The following is a 20288-nucleotide window of genomic DNA, read 5'->3' as shown; positions in this document are numbered from 1 at the left end:
TGCTTTCAGTGGGGAAATGACCTTATGGTCTGGGACACCTGTGTACAGGGTTGTGGACTACAGCTCCCAGTATATCAGCAGCTGCTGCTTCATCACTTGTCTTTGACTTTGAGGAATGATAAAGTATGAGTGATGTCTTGTATGTCTTGTTGTATACATAAATTGGATTTAAGTGAGATAGAGCTATACGATGTCATCCACCTCATTCTCTCTTCCAAAGTCATCATATTCCAGCAACAAGAGAGCAAGACAACTGGTGCATCTGTTTAATATCAACTATTTTCAAGATTCAAAGTTAAGCCCTAGAATAGAATTCAAAGTCAAAATGAAAAACATTCCCTGCCCTCAAGGAGCTTACAATTCCTACAAGCCTAACCTGCTCCCAACTCTAATTGTTAACAATGTTTACTCTCATCAGATCTTCCTGAGCACAAGGTTTATATCTCTTATACCCTCATCTTTTATCATTTTTTATTACAGTCATTTGTTTATCTCTCATCACCTGTACCAGACTATGAACTCTGGGCAAAGGCTATGTCTTATTTTTTTTTTATTTTTTTAGATTTTTCAAGGCAAATGGGGTTTAAGTGGCTTTGCCCAAGGCCACACAGCTAGGTAATTATCAAGTGTCTGAGGTCGGATTTGAACCCAGGTACTCCTGACTCCAGGGCAGGTGTTTTATCCAGTGCTTTATCCACTGGCCACCTAGCCACCCCTAAGGCTATGTCTTATTTCCTTTTTAACTCCCCAAGTGCTGTACTGGCACCAATGAAATATCAAAAAAAATAAGAACCTTCTGCACTGTGAGTAAACATTCAATAGTTTTCTAGAGAGTAAAAAATAGGCAAGAATTATAAAAATTGAGATGGTAAGAGTTTGCCTGGATTCCATATCCACAGAAAGAATACACATTTCTATGAAGACATACATTCATTAAAGTACTCCCAGTACCCCATCCCCAACAATGAGTAGGATACTTTAAAAAATAAGGGATGTTTATGGAAATAAGCAGCAGCAGCAATCTATTATTTATAGCTTTACAAATTTACCCCTTTTTTATCCTCACCACAATTCTGGGAAGTGGTTGCTATTTTTTGCCACATTTTACAGATAAAGGAACTGAGGCACACAAAGGTTAAGTGACTTGCCAGGAGTAAAAGCTACTATCAGTCTAGGGATGAATCTGAATTCAGTTCCTTGGAACTCCCAAGTCCATTATTCTATCCACAGTTCCACTTAGCTTTTTCTAGTAGAATACAACATAAACCTTGATATAAACTATGTGGTAAATCTCTTTCGATTACAGATTTTTCAGTTCTCCCCTCTTCTTTTTTCTTCCTATTTAATAAAAAGTCTCAAGAATGAAAGCCTTAGATTTATTTTTAAATATTTATTTTGTAATTTAACATATTTTGAGATTGTGGGTTTAGTTTGTTTGGGTTTTTTTGACATTTCATATGGATTGATGAAATCCCATGCAGGGGGAAAAAAACATTTCTTTTTATAAAGTGTATAGTTGTTTTTCAGTTGCTTCAGAAACTCTTTGTTATCTCATTTGGGATTTTCTTGACAGAAACTGAAATATGTTTCCATTTTCTTCTCTAGCTCATTTTATAGATGAATATACTGAAGCAAACAGGGTGAAATGACTTGCCCACAAGTTAGTGTCTGAAGCCCCATTTGAACTCAGGTCTTTCTGACTTTAAGTCTGGCATGCTATCCATTGTGCTATCCACTGTACCACCTATATGCTCCAGAACTACTGAACTTCAGTAGTTCTACTGAAGGTCATCAGGCCTTCTGTTTCATCTTTTTTCTCGGTTTCAAGAATCTGGAAATATAAGACCATGCCAATGTTTGAACAGGCCCCTCAAGGTCATTTCATAATGACATTAAAATCCTACCATATTGCATGTGCAACACCACACCCTGATAAACAGTCTTGATGATAAACACTTCATATATACCAAGCATATAAAGACTTTCGCAGGAGAAAATGGGTGGATGAGGCCAATTTGTTCCAATGCCTATGAAGGAAACTAAAGCAGGCTTAATGGAACACTTAAGATTTTTGATCCCAATAGAAAACACTTTTAATCATATATTATTGCATCCTAGGCCATTGTCAGTCAGGATGACTTTTGTCTTGCAACTGGAGGCTAATGAGTTTGTGTAATTCTTCCTTACTTAAATCCAGTTCTTGCATAAGACAAGACTTTGTTATGTCATTGATCCTTTTCTAAAATGAAAGAGGAACATTAGAAATCTCCATGATAACACTGTTGTGGTTCAAAACAATGAAGTATATTATCTATAACATTCTAACTTTCTCTAGGATCAATTAGTAACTTTTAAAAGGAATATTATATTGTATTATAAATGTCTGAGTCTCCCAATCTTTGTCACTGACAAATAGTAATGAAAGAGTGGCTCAGAAAATGCTACAGGATTGACTAAGGAAAAGCGAGTGTCATTAGTGGTGTCCTCCAAACCCTTAGAAGTCAATTCACTTGGCAATGTCCTCTGGGAAACACTCATGGAAATTTTTCAGAACACAAGAATACAAGGCACACAGTGGTAAAATCCTACTTGCTTCATCTCTTCTTCCTTCTCCAAAGCTGTATTATACAATGGTATTAAGAGATTCTAACCCTGATAGGAAAATATTAGTTTGCCCACCCTGATGATATGTATTGGTTGCAGAAAGCCCTTCTCCTCCTCTGATCCCCAAGGTAAAGGCCAGTGTACCTCTCTGAATCACTGACTGCAGCTGCTACCTCACTGTGTCCACAGAGTCCTTTATTGAATTAACAATCTCTGTCTCTGGATTTTTCTGGCACTTTATGTGTTGGGTTAATAATTCATAAGTCTTATTGTAATATTCCTTGGCTTTATACTTGCATTGACTTTTACAAATAAAACTTCCATTGTATATTTGCACTGGAATGACATATTCCCCCCTCCCCTAAAAATCAAGATTTATAGTAACAAAAGACTACAAGTGGAATCATAAATCCTTGCCAGATAATTCTTCCTTTATTCCTTATCTTGGTTTTCTAGCTTAAAGGTTAGATCTACTTCTTCCCTTTAAAATCATTCAAATTCCTCTTTTAAAGTCAATCCTAATTGCACAATACAATCACTTGCTTTGTAAACAAAGATTTGAGTTCATAGCTATTTTTTATTCAAATGATTAGAATAAAGAGTTGCTAGACATTTTCAGTCACAGAATGACCTGGTTGTCTTAATTCTGTTAATTCTCCCATTAACTTTCCAAATGCACTAAGATTATAAGCATTATAAGAGAAATGTACAAAGGAGTAGACACAGGACTTGAGCCTAGATCCTCTGATTCAAATCAAAAATACTTTTGGCTGCAATATATCCTTCAATTAGGGGCAACCATAAGGTACCTAGAGCCCTAGATTTGTATCAGAAAAATCTATTTTCAAATGACCTCACTTTACTAGCTGGGTGACCCAGGACATGTCATTTTACTTCTGCCTCAATTTCTTCATCTATAGAATGATAATAAAAGCATCTTACTCCCAGGGTTGTTGAGGTTCAAATGAAACAATATTTGTAATGTATTTAAGGCAGTGTACTCACATGGTTTCTCCTTAAATTTGAAGAAGACTAGTGATATCACAGAGTGATGTTTTGACTCAAATTGTAATTGAATTTAAGTAAGAAGGTGTTGCACAAAGTCACCTAAATCATTCTCTCTTCCTGAACCATCAAAATCCAAGGACAAGGCAAAAATCAAAGTGTGGATATGGATTAGGTTGTAGGGAAATCTTGGCATCTTAGATCTCTAAACCAAACTCTAAGATCTCCATAGTACCTGCTTTAGCCTCTTAATGGCCATTGGAACAAATTTTTCCCATCTTCCCATTCTGTTGGAGGAGGTTTTCACATTCTTGGGGTAAATTAAATGTCCCCTTAACACAATGATGGATTTGGTGGCCTGTCAGTTAACCTCCACCTGGTTTAACACATCTGCCAAAATGGTTTTACCAATGTGTAGCTGCTGCACAGGCTCCAACTTCTTAGAGCCACAGGTGAGAGTTGGGTGACAAGAGGATACCAAAAGTAGAGGGCTCAGCAGCCCTCACACCAAGGGTGCTGGGGGATTCTCTGAACACCTCATATATCCCATAGTACCTAGCAGGTGCTTAATAAACATTTCCTTACATGATTTCAAACAGGTCAATGTTCCTTCTATTGCTTTTGATTATGGAGAAAAGCAGAATTGTTTTTGAGTTCCAAAAAAACCCTTTCTTTTTCTTGGTTCTGTATTAGACCCTTTACTCATTCCATAATTACTCTCAGGAATGCATTTAGTGCAAAAATGTTCAATTATGGTTTCTTGCAAATGACTCCTAGATCTGCATATACAAGCTAATGCTAGAGCCTTATTATCATATATCTGATGGACAGCATCAAATGAATGTCCTGAAAGAACTTCAAACTCAACATTTACAAAATAGAGCTCATTTTCTTCCTCTCTAGATCCAACATCTGCCTCAACACTTCCTTATTTTGCATCAAGACTACCACCACTCTCCTAAATGCTCAGGTTGACAAACTTAAGAGTCATCCTATATTCCTTTTTCATATTCCCAATTTCAGTTGCAAAATCCAACCATGCTGCCTCAGTCACCTCCCTTACATCCATACCTTCCTTTCCTCTCACATGGAAGGCCATCCCTTATCCCTATTACCTTTTCCAAGAACTACTTCAATAGCCTCCTTATTGGTCTCCCTGATTATACTTTCTCCTCTCTAATCTTTCTTCTTCCACACAGCTGCTAATAATCTTCCTAACTGATCTAACTATGTAAGCTCGAGCTCAAGAGAATCTTTAGTGACTATCTCTAGGACAAAAGAGGGTTTAATCGAAGGATTTTGTATTAAATGAAATAGCACTTTGCAAACCTTAAATCACCATATAAATGCTGGTCATTATTGTCACTATTAATAAATATAAGAAACAAAGTCATGATCTTGCCCTATCTATCAAATCTTGAAGAGGAAAGGGGTTACAAGGTAATTAAGATATCAGGGAGACTTCAATTTAGAAAAAAATGATATCTTATTCTCTGATCTTGTTATCTCCTATACTTTTTGTATCTTCCTTAAGGATAGGATTTCTCTCATCACACTCAATTTGGATCAATGTACAACATGGAAACAATGTAAAGACTAACAAATTGCTTTCTGTGGGGGGGTGGGGGAGGGAAGTAAGATTGGGAGAAAAATTGTAAAACTCAAAAATAAATAAAATCTTTAATAAAAGAAAAAAGATATCAGGAAGATATCTAAGAAGCATCAAACTCAGTCATGGGAACAGGTCTCTTCAGCTTAATCTACCCTTCCAAACTCATGTCACATGATTCCTCTTAATGAAGTTACAAAGTCAAATTTTACTTTCCGGTTGCCATACTGCCCAGTCCAGAAACCAAGCCCCATTTGGGGGCCCTGCTGTGATGGATACTGGTTGACTATTTATAGGCACAGGTTTCGGGTACTCTTCACTGCCTAGATATCTCTTCATCAGTTATCATGCTCCTATACTCGGAAGACCCATTATTGTCTCTTCCTCAATTCCCCCCATCATTCCTTTTCTAGTTTTGGAAACTTAATACATCCTTTACCCCACTGGCTCCAGTCATTATCACTAAAACTTTCCAAACTAGATTATTCCTTCCTGGATACCATTGTCCTAAATGTTCTATTTCCCTATATTACAACATTAAGTTCTTCCTTACATGAACTAAAGTACATATTAACAGCAATACTTGTGATGATCAACCTATGATAAACTTATTCCTCTCAGCAGTTCAATGATCAAAGACAATTCTAAAAGACTTGTGGGAAAATGCCATCCACATTAAGAAAAAAAAGCAGTGGAGTCTGAATGCAGAACAAAGTATATTATGTTCACTTCTTAAAACATTTTTATACTTTCTTTCTCATGATTTTTCCCCCTTTTATTCTGATTCTTCTTTCGCAACATGACTAATATGGAAATATGTTTAATACAATGATACATGTATAATAACCTATATCAGATTATTCACCATCAAGGGAAAGGGGACAGAAGGGAGGGAGGGAGAGAAGAAAATGTGATCAAAATCTTACCAAAAACCGAAGTTGAAAAATTAAATTAAAATTAAAAAAAAGGAAAGGGAAGGAAAAGTCTTTTGCATCTCCATCTTCAGAGCTTAGCATATGGAACATAGTAATGTTTAATATTAATACATTCTCTTCTTTTTATTCTTTCATGCATTTAACTCTGACTGAGCTGTCACTTCAGCAAGACTTTTTTATTCCTTCCTAATATATTCTTTATCCCACTCCCAGTAGATGGTATGCTATCTCCTACTCTCTCCTCATGAGTTCCACAACTCTGTCTTCTCACCTTCTCAGTTTACCTAGAAAATTGAGGCTATTTGTCCTCAGCACCATCTTTTTACCATGTTCAAAGCCGCTTGACATTATTATCTACTCTCATCTCCCTTCAGGTTCTAATGAGGCAACAACCCTTGCAATTAGAAAGGCCAATCTCTCTACATTACCCTTGATTCCATCCCTTCCTGTCTTCTGCCTTCAATCGTTTCTTTTTATTTTTTAGGTTTTTTTTTTTTTTGCAAGGCAAATGGGGTTAAGTGGCTTGCCCAAGGCCACACAGCTAGGTAATTATTAAGTGTCTGAGACTGGATTTGAACCCAGGTACTCCTGACTCCAGGGCTGGTGCTTTATCCACTGTGCCACCTAGCCGCCGCTAATCATTTCTAATCTTCAAATGTTCCCAAGGTCTACTCACTCCTTCCTTGCTGCCTTCAAAGATACCCCAGTCTTCTCATCCTTTAAAAAAACAAACAAAAATGACTTCTGTAGACCCTACTATTTCATTAATTTATCATTTTGTATCTATCCTCTTTCTACAATTACTAGAAAAGGCTATGCTGAGTGCTTTCCATATTTATCTCATTCCTCAGCCCTTTCCCATCTATGTTCTAACCTTATCATTTACCTGAAATTACTCTCATTAAAATCACCAACTATCTCTCTCTTTTTCTCTTCACACCCTCCCACCACAAATCTCACCGTTCTTTTTAATCTCTCAGCTACATTTGGCACCAGGTCATTCTCTTTCCCCTTGATAATTTCATCTTGCTAGGGTTTTGTAACATTCTCTCCTGGTTCTCCTATTTGTCTGATCTTTTTTTTTCTCAGTCATTATCTTGGTGAGTTTTAGTGGGTTTAATCATCATCCCTAAATAGATGACTCAAATCTCTTTCCTAAACTATAGTCTCAATTTCTATGGGACAGAGCTTACCATCCTACCTGCTTTCCTTCATTCTTTCCCTCCCTCCCTTCCTTAACCCGCCCCACCCCCATCTTTTCCAGGTTTGGTTCCACTATTGATAAATAGGGAGTGTGAACTGCTCTATTTCCATTATGGTCAAGTTTATTCCTTAGAAATCTTGGGGCAATTTGTTTCTCAGGGTTCAATGCATTAATGCCCAACTTAGATCACCCAATGTCATTCCAAATTCCTGAGTTCAAGATGTTTGCCAGTCTTGACAGCCTCCCAAGGAGAATTACAGGTATGCACTATAAATCTAACCATATTGGATATTTCTAATAGATGTTTCACACATATCTGAGGCTCAGCATGTGCCCCAAATCATGAATTTCTTTCCCTCTCTCTTCCAAACTCAGTTCTCTAAAAAAAACTTCCCTATTTTTGCTGAGAACACATCATTCTTCCTAGATCCCTCAACTTCTCTCACACTCCCCATTTCTTTCATCATAGCAGCTCTCCTATACGTCTCCTCCTCTCCATTCACATGCTCTGTTTCAGGGCCATCACCTCTTCTCCAGACTATTGCACCAGTCTCCTAAATGTGCTCCCTTCTCATCTTTTTGTTATAATTCATTTTCCCTTGGCTTTCCTTAATCATAGATCTAGAACTGCAAAATTATGTGATGATCAGCTATGATGGACTGCTCTTCTCAGTAGTACAATGATCAAAGACAACTCCTTAAGACTTTTGATGGAAAATATCATCCATATCCAGTGAAAGAACTATAACGTCTGAATGCAGACCAAGGCATACTATTTTCAGTTTTTAAAATTTGTTTTAGGTTTCATGATTTTTTTCCCACTCCTTTATTCCTTACTTCTACATTCATGGCAATGGCTAATGTGGGAATGTTTTGTATGACTATACATATTTGTAAAGTGTTTTGTTTTCCAGGTCATCCCAATGGGGGACAGGGAAAGACAAAGAAGAGAATTTGGAACAGAAAATAAAATTGAATTTAAAAACAAAGAAACAGAAAAAGTATTGGTTATTTGAGAACTAAGATCGACTGGGGGAAATAAAGGAGAAAAAAATAAAATGGATGAGTTATAGCTACACTAAGAAGTAAAGTGGAATTGGAAGACATGAAGTCAAGAACTGCCTTTCAAATTTAGTACACATCAGTAATAAGGAGAGTTAATTGGCAAGAGGCATCTTGGGAAGGGATAGGAGACTTCTGGGATAGGCAAAATGGGATGATGCAAACATTCATTGAAAAAGAGGGCAAATGCAGGAATGCAGGGTTGGTTCAATATTAGGAAAACTGTTAGCATAATTGACTCTTATCATTAACAAACCTAACAGAAATCATATGATCGTCTCAATAGATGCCGAAAAATCCTCTGCCAAAATACAGCACCCATTCCTACTAAAAACACTAGAGAGCATAGAAATAAATGGATTGGTTCCTTAGAATGATGAGCAGTATCTATCTGAAACCATCAACAAGCATTATATGCCATAGGGATAAACTAGAGGCATTCCCAATATCAAGGGTGAAATGAGGATGCCTGTTATCACCACTACTATTCAATGTTGTCTTAGAAAGGTTAGCTTCAGGGGTGACTAGGTGGGGCAGTGGATAGAGTACCTGCCCTGGAGTGAGGAGTATGGGAATTCAAATCCCAGACACTTAATTACCTAGCTATGTGGCCTTGGGCAAGCCACTTAACCACATTTGCCTTGCACAAAATCTAACAAAGAAAGAAAGAAAGAAAGAAAGAAAGAAAGAAAGAAAGAAAGAAAGAAAGAAAGAAAGAAAGAAAGAAAGAAAGAAAGAAAGAAAGAAAGAAAGAAAGACATGTTAGCTTCAGCAATAGAAGGAATTAGAATTGGGAAGGAAGAAAAAAACTCTCACCCTTTGCAAACGACATGATGGTATACCTAGAGAATCCTAAAAAATCATCTTGAAAACTTCTAGCTCAAAGGATGTGCAAAGCAATTTACAGATGAAGAAATCAAAGCAATCCATAATCATATGAAAAATTGCTTTAAATCATTACCTATTAGAGAAATGCAAATTAAAGAATCTCTGAGATACCACCTCACACCTCTCAGATTGCCCAATATGACCAGAAGGGACAATGATCAATGTTGGAAGGGGTGTGGGAAATCTGGGACACTAATACATTGTTAGTGGAGCTGAGAACTCATCCAATCATTCTGGACAGCAGTCTGGAATTATGCCCAAAGGGCAACAAAAATATGCATACCTTTTGATCCATCAATACCACTACTGGATGTGTACCCTGAAGAGATGATGAAAAAAGGTAAAAACATCACTTGTATAAAAATATTCATAGCAGCCCTGTTTGTGGTGGCAAAGAATTGGAAATCAAATAAATGTCCATCAATTGAGGAAAGGCTTAACAAACTGTAGTATATGTATGTCATGGAACACTATTGTTCTATTAGAAACCAGGAGGAATGGGAATTCAGGGAAACCTGGAGGGATTTGCATGAACTGATGCTGAGTGAGATGAGCAGAACCAGAAAAACACTGTACACCCTAACAGCAACATGGGGATGATGATCAGCCTTGATGAACTTAATCATTCCATCAGTGCAACAATCAAGATCAGTTTGGGGCTATCTGCCATAGAGAATACTATCTGTATCCAGAGAAAGAATTGTGGAGTTTGAACAAAAAGCAAAGACTATTACTTTCAATTTGGGGGGGGGGGGGGGGTCGTTATCTTATTATGTAATTTTGCCATCTCTTATACTTTATTTTTCTTCCTTAAGGACAGACATGATTTCTCTCTCATCACATTCAATTTGGATCAGTGTATACCATGGAAACAATATATAGACTGACAAATTGCCTTCTGTGTGTGTGGGGGGAGGAATGCAAGATTAGGGGAAAAATTGTAAAACTCAAAATAAAGGAAATCTTGGGGGGGGGGACTTCTAGCAACTTTAGCAAAGTTACAGGATATAAAATAAACCCACATAAATCCTCCGCAATTCTATATATTACTAGCAAGATACAGCAGAAAGAGCTAGAAAGAGAAATCTCATTCAAAGTAACTTGAGACAATATAAAATACCTGGCAAACTCAAAAACTTTTTGAAAACAATTACAAAACACTTCTCACACAAATAAAATCAGATTTAAATAACTGGGCAAACATCAACTGCTTGTGGATAGGTGGAGCTAATTATAATAAAAATAACAATTCTACCAAAACTAAACTACTTGTTTAGCTCCCTACCAATCAAAATTCCAAAAAATTACTTTAATGAACTAAAAAAAAATTGTAAGTAAATTCATATGGAGAAATAAAAAGTCAAGAATTTCCAAGGATTCAATGAAAAAAAGTATAAAAGAAGGTGGCTTAGCTTTAGGCAGATCTAAAATTATATTATAAAGCATCAAATCATCAAAACTGTCTGGTATTGGCTAAGAGATAGAGTTGGTGGAACAGTGGATAGATTAGGTGCAGGAAATGATTGTAGTAATCCACTGTTTGATAAACCCAAAGAGTCCAGCTATTGGAATAAAAACTCTCTCTTTGATTAAAAAGTGTTGGGAAAATTGGAAATTAGTATTACAGAAACTTGGATTAGACCAACACCTCACACCCTATACCAAGATAAAATCAAAATGGATACAGGATTTAGACATAAAAACAATATTATAAAACAATATTAAAATATTTAAAACAATATTAAAAAACAATATTATAAGCAAACTAGAAGATCAAGGAATACTTTACCTGTCAGGTCTATGGAAAGGAAAGCAGTTTATGACCAAGGAAAAGATGGAGAACATCATTAAAAACAAAGTAGAAATTTTTGATTACTTAAATTAAAAAACTTTTGCACAGACAAAACCACTGTAACCAAGATCAAAAGAAATGAAATAAATTGGGAAACAATTTTTATAATTAGTACTTCTGACAAAGGACTCATTTCTAAAATATACAGAGAACTGAGTCAAATTTACAGAAAAAAAACCAAGCCACTCACCAACTGAAAAATGGTAAAAGGAATTTGAAAGGCAATTTACAGCTGAGGAAATCAGAGCAATACATAGTCATATGAAAAATTGCTCTACATCATTAATGATTAGAGAAATGCAAATTAAAGCAGCTATGAGATACCACCTCACACCTCTCAGACTGGCCAATATGACCAGAAAGGACAATGTTCAATGTTGGAAGGGATGTGGGAAATCTGAGACACTAATACATTGTTGGAGGAGCTGTAACTCATTCAACCTTTCTGGAGAGCAATCTGGAATTATACCCAAAGGGCAATAAAAATGTGCATACCCTTTGATCCAGCAATACCACTACTCTATACCCTGAAGAGATCATTGAAAAAAGGTAAAAAACATCACTTGTACCAAAAATATTCATAGCAGTCCTGTTTTTGGTAGCTAAAAATTGTAAGTTGAATGGATGTCCATCAATTGGGGAATGACTGAACAAACTGTGGTATATATGTATATTATGGAACACTATTTCTATTAGGAAATCAGGACGGATGGGGTTTCAGAGAAAACTGGAAAGACTTGCATGAACTGACGTAGCACAAGATGAGCAGAACCAGAATATTGTATACTCTAAAAGCAATGTGAGGGTGATGATTAACCTTAATGGATTTGTTCATTACATCAATGCAACAATCAGGGACAATTTTGGACTAGCTGTGATGGAGAATACTATCTGCATCCAGAGAAAGAACTGTGGAGTTTAAACAAAAACCAAAGTCTATTACTTTAATTTTTTTTAAAAGTGTCTTATGTACAACATAATTTTGCTTTCTCTAATATTTTATTTTCTCCTCAAGGATATGATTTCTCCCTCAACACACTCAATTTGTATCAGTGTATAGCATGGAAACAATGTAAAGATTATCAGACTGCCTTCTGTGGGGGGGATGGGGGAAAATTTTTTAAATTCCAAACCTTACAAAAAATGATATTATATATCTATTGTATATAATTGGAAAAGTTATAAATTTTTTTTTTAAAAAAAGGGCAAATGACCTGCAATATATGATCTGGAAATGCATTTGGATTCCCATAGCACAACAATGAATCTCAGGTGGATCTTGGAAACTCCTAATAAAGGACTAACATTACCATTCAGTCAGGAAAGTTCAATCACTTACCTGAATTCTGCCTCCCTAATGTGGAAATGATCTGGTCTGATATTCATGCAGATGGAAGACTGTTTGCAAATCAAAATGGGGGGGGGGGAGAGAGAGAGAGAGAGAGAGAGAGAGAGAGAGAGAGAGAGAGAGAGAGAGAGAGAGAGAGAGAGAGAGAGAAAGGAGGAAGAAGAGAAAAAAAATACATTTTTGGAACAAACAAACCTTCAAGTTCCGTGGCAGGAACTGTTCTTTCTGAAGTGATACATTTGATCTTATTCAAGGCATCTGACAACTCCAGAGTTCTTTTTTCATTTTCTTCTTGTAAAATTGACAATCTTTCCTTAAACTTCAAAATCTGATTTTTATAAATTTTGTCACCATTTCCTGCAAAAAATAATGAGGGGGGGGGAATTTTTTTACTCCTCTGGAAGAAAAACAATGAAAAATACAAATTATATCCTTAATTCCATATCAAACAATAGGAGATTCTATATCTTTGTTCTTATCCCCTCTTCATCACTCTCCTTTACAACCTACATTTTATTATTCTACATTTCACCATTTTACAGTAACTGACTCACCCAAGGTCACCATTCTCAATTCTTATCTTTCTGGACCATTCAGTTGCATATGGTATAACTGACCATGACCTAACTTTAGAAACATTCCCCACTCTTAGCTTCAATAACACTGAATTCTCTTAATTTTTTCCCACCTTTGTCTTTGATTGCTTTTATATTTTAACCTTGGGCATTTTTTCTAGGTTTAACACTTCTGCTCTTCTATATCTGTACTCATCCTCTCTTGGATCTCATTCATTATCATAGTTCTGACCACAATTTACCAAGATGTAAATAATTTTGCTACTTATATCTACAGCTGTCTTCCCATCTTGCTTCCATATTCCTTAAAAGGCATTTCCACTTTGTGTCCCTATGACACCTGAATCTGTTCCCTAAGTCACAATCTTCACCACAAAAATTGTACTCCTTTCCCAAAATGTCCATTAATTTCAATAAGGATTCCTTCCAAGATTCCTACAATTAATTATATCATAAAGTTAGCTTTTATTCCTCTTTATTCAGACTTTATCACATATCTGAGGTATATCAGAGGGAATTGGTGTGACAGTGGATAGAGTGCTGGTCTTTTATCTATTACAGTCTTTTAAAATCTAAATTTCTCAATCTTGTAATCTATTCTGCACAAACTTCCATTCTCTGATCATATTGTGAAAAGACTCTCTTCACATTAAATTATTCCATTTTCTTGTTCCAATCCTTCTTCCCTCAACAATAAGGAAAACAACTTCAGTAAATGCTACTTCTGTAATTTATGCCATTTCCTACATGTAAAATGAACTACTCACCCCCTATACAAACACATGTACTTTAAAAAAAACCTGATTCATATGCCCAAAGGGCAACAAAAACGTGCATAACCTTTGATCCAGTAATGCCACTATTGGGTCTATACCCTGAAGAGATTATGAAAAAAGTGTAAAAATATCACTTGTACAAAAACATTCATAGTGGCCCTGTTTGTGGTGGCAAAGAATTGGAAACTGAGTGAATGTCCTTCAATTGGGGAATGGCTTAAACTGTGGTATATGTATGTCATGGTACAATATTGTTCTATTAGAAACCAGGAGGGATGGGAATTCAGAGAAGCCTGGAAGGATTTGCATGAACTGATGCTAAGTGAGATGAACAAAAGAGAAAAACATTGTATACCCTAACAGCAACATGGGGGTGATGATCAACCTTGATGGACTTGCTCATCCCTTCAGTGTAAAAACTAGGGACTTTGAACAAAGACCAAAGACTGTAACTTGGCAAATTAGGGGGAAAGGGTCATAATAATATGTAATTTTATTATTTCATACTTTCTTTTTCTTCCTTTTTCTTTTTTTTTTAGGTTTTTGCAAGATAATGGGGTTAAGTGACTTGCCCAAGGCCACACAGCTAGGTAATTATTAAGTATCTGAGGCTGTATTTGAACTCAGGTACTCCTGACTCCAGGACTGATACTCTATTCACTGTGCCACCTAGCCACCCCCTTTATTTTTCTTCCTTAAGTATGTGACTTCTCTGTCATCACATTCAACTGAGATCAATGTATGACATGGAACCAATGTAAACACTAACAGAATGCCTTCTGTGGGGGTGGGGGAGGGAAGCAAGAATGGGTGAAAATTGTAAAACTCAAAATAAATAAAATCTTTCTTTTAAAAAAATTTTTAAAAATTAAAAAAAAGAAAGAATTGCGGACTTTGAACAAAGACCAAAGACTATCACCTTCAAATGAGGAAAAAAACCCATTATCTTATTATGTAATTTTGCTATCTCATACTTTATTTTTCTTCCTTAAGGATATGATTTCTCTCTCATCACATTCAACCGAGATCAATGTATGCCATGGAAACAATGTAAAGACTAAAAGAACAAAACAAAGACTGATGACGCAATGGATAGAGTACAGGCCCTGGAGTCAGGAGTACCTGAGTTCAAATCTGGTCTCAGACACTTAATAATCACCTAGCTGTGTGGCCTTGAGCAAGCCACTTAACCCCATTGCCTTGCAAAATCCTAAAAAAAAAATGACTAACAGAATGTCTTCTGTGGGGGAGTAGGGGGAGGGAAGCAAGAATGGGGCAAAAATTGTAAAACTCAAAATAAATAAAATCTAATAAAAAAAGAAAACCTGATTCAAAGCTGAACACAGACTGAAGTACATTTTTTTTCTCTCTCACTATTCTTGAGGTTTCTCATCTTTTTTGGAGGGGGGAGTTTATGTTTACTCTCACAACAAGATTATTTTAATAATAATAATATAAAATCAACCAAAAAATATGCCAACCACATCTAGGAAAACTATGGAGTCTGAATACAGATCAAAGCATACTATTTTCACTCAGTGAAATTAGTTTTTTGTTTTTTTCTTTCCTGTCTTTTTACTTTTGTTCTGATTCTTCTTTCACAGCACTACTAATATGGAAATGTGTAACATGGTGGAATATGTATAATCTTTATCAGATTGCTTGTTGTCTTGGATAGGGAGAAGGAGGGAGGGAAGGAGAAAAATTATGAACTCAGAATCTTACAAAAATAGTGAAAATTATCTTTACATGTAATTGGAAAAAATAAAATAATATTGGAGGGGATCCTGATTCAATATTCTCTACCCTAAAGCTCTCTGATATCAAAGCCACTCATACAAATAGAGTTTGCTTAGTATTTGCATACTTCATTTAGTTTTCTGCTTTTCCTGTTGTTACTACAATTGCTTTAAAATTATTTCTTCTAGGGGTGGCTAGGTGGCGTAGTGGATCGAGCACCCGCCTTGGAGTCAGGAGTACCTGGGTTCAAATCCAATCTCAGACACTTAACAATCACCTAGCTGTGTGGCCTTGGGCAAGCCACTTAACCCCATTTGCCCTGCAAAAACCTAAAAGAAACATTTCTTCTAAATTACCTCATGACACCTCTATTAAACTCCTCCTTAGGGAAATCCATGTTTGTCATTTGACTTGATTCAATAAAAACACATCAGACTTTAGCATATGGTAAAGAGTTGTGGCTTTCCTGGCAGGTAGTTCAAGCTTGTTCTGAGATGATTGCTTCAAAGTTACCATCAGAATATTCGTTCTTCTTCCTTTATCAAAACTCTCTAAGTGAATTCAAATTTTCTAATCAAACTCTGTAGTACACACACAGCTCTTGTACTCTTTTTTTTTGCAAGGCAAACGGGGTTAAGTGGCTTGCCCAAGGCCACACAGCTAGGTGATTGTTAAGTGTCTGAGACCGGATTTGAACCCAGGTACTCCTGACTCCAAGGCTGGTGCTCTATCCACTGTGCCACCTAGCCGCCCCTCTTGTACTCTTTTCAACATGATCTGCCTCTATGGAAGGAATATTTAACCTGTAGTCCATAAATTTAGATGGGGGAAAATTACATTATTTCAATATAACTCATTTCTTTATAATATTATTTCATAGTATCATGTTGTTATATTTAAAAACATTGTTCTTGGGGCAGCTAGGTGGCACAGTGGATAGAGCACTGACCCTGGAGTCAGGAGTACCTGGGTTCAAATCCGGTCTCAGACACTTAACAATCACCTAGCTGTGTGGCCTTGGGCAAGCCACTTAGCCCCGTTTGCCTTGCAAAAAACCTTTAAAAAAATAAAAACATTGTTCCTACAAGCTTAACCAGACTGACAAAGGGGTCTAGAACAAAAAAAGGTAAAGAACCTTCTTCTCTAAGGTTTCTGCAAGCTAAGTCTATTTTAGATGGCATATGGAACAGAGAGCATTTTAAAACCCTTTGTCTACTCACCAAATCTGTTGTCACAAAAAGAAGCCAACTAGTTTATAGTCTTTTTGAATGAATAATCTCCAATTTTTTCAACTTTTGTCAAAGGGCAGATAGATGTATGATACAGGTAGTTTAGACCAAACCCAGAAGGAGAAGGAACATCAAGAGATAAACAGCAAAGTTACCAAAAAGATGAATTTCATTAGCATAGGCTGACTCCAAAGGCATTCTATTTAATCTGACCTCATGACTGGTGTACTTAAAAGGGACCTTAATTCTGATTATGGTTTATAGACTGATACATCTGTAACAGGCTCCAAATTGTTTTGTATACATCTCAATAGAAAAACACATAGCCCCTTAATTTTGCAGTCCATCCAAAACTGACCTGTTAACAGTATAACACCTAAAATATACAGGTGGTTTTATTTCACCCTAGCCAGAACAAATCAGGGAGACAGTGAGACAAAATATAAATGTCTTGTATTCTTCTTGAATGAGTCCTGCAAATTGCTTTGTATATCAATAGTAATGAATTATATTTCCTGAAATCCTAGAACTGACACAAAGTATTTAATAAATGTGAACTGTACTGAGAAAAGGAAACTAATGGACAATTTTGGAAAAGAAAACATAACAGTACAATTTTCTAGGGCATTTTTCTACTGCAGAAGAAGTCAGCCAACAAAGGGAGTGAAAACCCTAAGTGAGCTGTGATCCAGTAACAAATGTCTGAAACCTAGACAAAGTAAGATAAGGAGGAGCCTGGAATCAAAACAAAATCTTCCACAGATATAAAAAAGGCATTTTGTGCAGCTATCTCTTAGTCAGCCCTCTCCATCTTTTGCACATGGTAAAGAACAAGAAAATGCCATAATGACTCTTGTAGAAATATAGTAATATAATAAATAGCTAAAAACAGAAAGATATGGCACAAAATCCTCAATTGTATTACTCTGTTGTATGGAAAGTCTTCTCTTTCATTCTATAGTTCGAAGTATTGCTTAATTATTGAAGTCTCATCATCATGCCTTTTGTAGTGACCATCCCAAAACTTTTACTTTCTTCTCTATTTCTCAATTGCTGCCTCACTAAGGAGATGACTCAGATCTCCATTACTCTCACAACTCCAAATCACCAACTTTTTCATAATCACTCAAATCTTTCTTCCGTCCTTTTTGTCTATGATATTCCTTGACAGCATCAAACACACTCGACTATCATGTTTCCTATTTTATATCTAACTTAAAATTAGTCATTAGGAAATCAAAGAAAAAGTTATTTCTGCTGTCATATCTTTCATGGAATTTCATGTAATTTTTGACACATTGATGGGAGACACCTTGCTGGAGAGTCTTTAAGATGACGATACTTTTTATAATAAAAACAGTACGTTGAAAGATACAAAGAATACAATGTTTTCCTTATGTATATTACTCCTGTCTGTTTGTTTTTAAGTGGAACCATATATAGTCTTGTGAATAAATATCATCTGTCTAAGTCTGTTCCCTCTTCAAACACTATTTGCATTAATCATATAAAATAACATTTATGCATGCTTTATCATTTGCAAAAAACACTCTACAAACATTTTCATTTGATCCTTATTAACAATTCTGAGAGGTATTTACTAATATATTATAATCCCCATTTTTACAGATGAGGAAACAGTAAGGTTGTGACTTTTTCAAGAATATTAAGCTATCTGACACTGCTTCTCCTGACTGCAAATTTAACAGTCAATCCATGACATAGTCACTGAAAGCAAGAAGGGGAAGAATGTTGCAAACATCAAAGTATAATAAAAATTAGAGCTATTGTTAGAACTACAGGGAAGCAAGGTTTTTTTTTTAATTCATTATAAATGTGAGCATGTGTCCTTTTCACAAAAATTGATCATATCCTAGAAGTGGATTGGGGTGTTTGTTGGTCTATTGGCAATAGAATCAAGATAAGGGCCTCAAACTTTGTGATTCTGGGCAAATCACTTAATCTCTCAGGATCCCAGATAATCCTCAAAGACAGGACGTTGCAGAGTTTTTGTGGATCTGCATTGGTGGAAGAAGTTTTCAGACCAGGAATTCTCTATATCAATAAAATCAATGCTTCCAATCAGACCCAAAAAAGTAAAAAAAAAATATTGGAGCACAAAAGGATCATAAAATTTTAATCTTAAAAGACTCAGAAACAATTAAATCCCATGTGAAAGAATGTTCCAAAACACAAATAATAGAGATACATAAATTAAAACAACCCTAAGGTTTCATTGCACACCCTGAAAATTGTTAAAGATTTTTAAAAAATGAGAATTGTTAATGTTGGAGGGCTCCTAGCAAGATGGGCATTGTTGTTGGAGCTACACAAACATTCTAGAAAGCAATTTGAAATTACCCCAAGTAGTAAAAACATCCTTCACTTTGACTCAGAGATTGCACTGCTAGGTCCTTGATGTACAATAATTGACAAAAAGATGATGTACCATACACATCAAAGTGTTTAGCAGCACTTTGTGGGACAGAAAATAAGAAACAAAGTAGATGTCCATCTTTTTTGGAAGGCTAAACAAATGCACAGGATCATTACTTTGCTACAAGAAATTGTATTGAAGAAGTAAAGATTGACTTCTACAAACTAATGTAAAGTGAAGTAAACAAAGCCAAGAAAACAATATATGCAATGACAATAACAACATAAATTGAAAGAACCACCACAAAACAATAAAAATTAATGGTGCAAAACTAAAAAGAATAAGTTTGGCCCCAAAGAAGAAAAATAAGATTGCCCCTTTCTCCATTCTTTGCACAAGTTTGGAAGAATGGATGTTTCTGGATGTGAACATTGCATATAATACCAAATTGACTTTGTTAAATTTTTATCCTCTTAACTCTTTTTTACTTTCTTTTTTAAAAAGTTGAACTATTATAAGAAATGTCTCTATAGGAGGTTGAAAGGAAGGAATTTAGGGGGAAATTTAGGTGACATAAAAATACCAATAAAATCTATTTTGTACCAGGTCAAAAAAAATGAGTAAAAAGAAAATGGCAGAAATCCTGACATATTCTAGGGCAGCAACATAATAAAATTTGCAATAGGATCTCATGTTATTGTGGAAAGAACATTAGAGTAAAAATAAGAAAGTCTCAAGTTCTATTCCTAATCCTGCCACAGACAACTGGGTGACCACAGGCAAATCAATAGACTTGGTTTCTCCTCCTAATAAATAAGTTCAAATTAGATGTCTTCTAATACCCTTTACAACTCTAAAATTCTATGAGTCTATGAAGAGAAAATATTAGAGATGATAAGCCATTTGGAAATAAAAAAATAAGAACCATTTTTTCTTTTTTTTTAATTGCTTCATAATGCCTCTAGTGGTCAGCTAGTCAAAGAATGATTTTCAAAAGAAACAAATAGTACACATTTTTTTAAATGCCTCATTAATAACTCAAGTTACACAAATTTAAACTATGAAGCTTAACATTCAATGTGGC

General features: G+C 35.6%; 1 protein-coding gene across 3 annotated transcripts in view; it reads right to left on the bottom strand.

Moving 5' to 3' along the window:
• MGAT4D (MGAT4 family member D) overlaps window positions 1-20288 on the bottom strand; it is a 152250-nt gene that overhangs the window by 99391 nt on the left and 32571 nt on the right. For all 3 annotated transcript variants that reach the window (XR_012477010.1, XM_074229263.1, XM_074229264.1), the window contains exon 2: window positions 12703-12864. Coding sequence is in view for 2 of the 3 variants with exons in the window: in XM_074229263.1 (XP_074085364.1) it covers window positions 12703-12864 (162 nt within the window). In the remaining variant the exon portion in view is untranslated. The remainder of the gene's footprint in view (window positions 1-12702; window positions 12865-20288) is intronic.

Source organism: Macrotis lagotis, chromosome 3 (genome assembly GCF_037893015.1).
Source record: "Macrotis lagotis isolate mMagLag1 chromosome 3, bilby.v1.9.chrom.fasta, whole genome shotgun sequence".
In the NCBI taxonomy this organism is placed as follows: domain Eukaryota; kingdom Metazoa; phylum Chordata; class Mammalia; order Peramelemorphia; family Peramelidae; genus Macrotis; species Macrotis lagotis.
The sequence above is the reverse complement of the archived record's forward strand: the minus strand, read 5'-3'. Positions and strand labels throughout refer to the sequence as shown.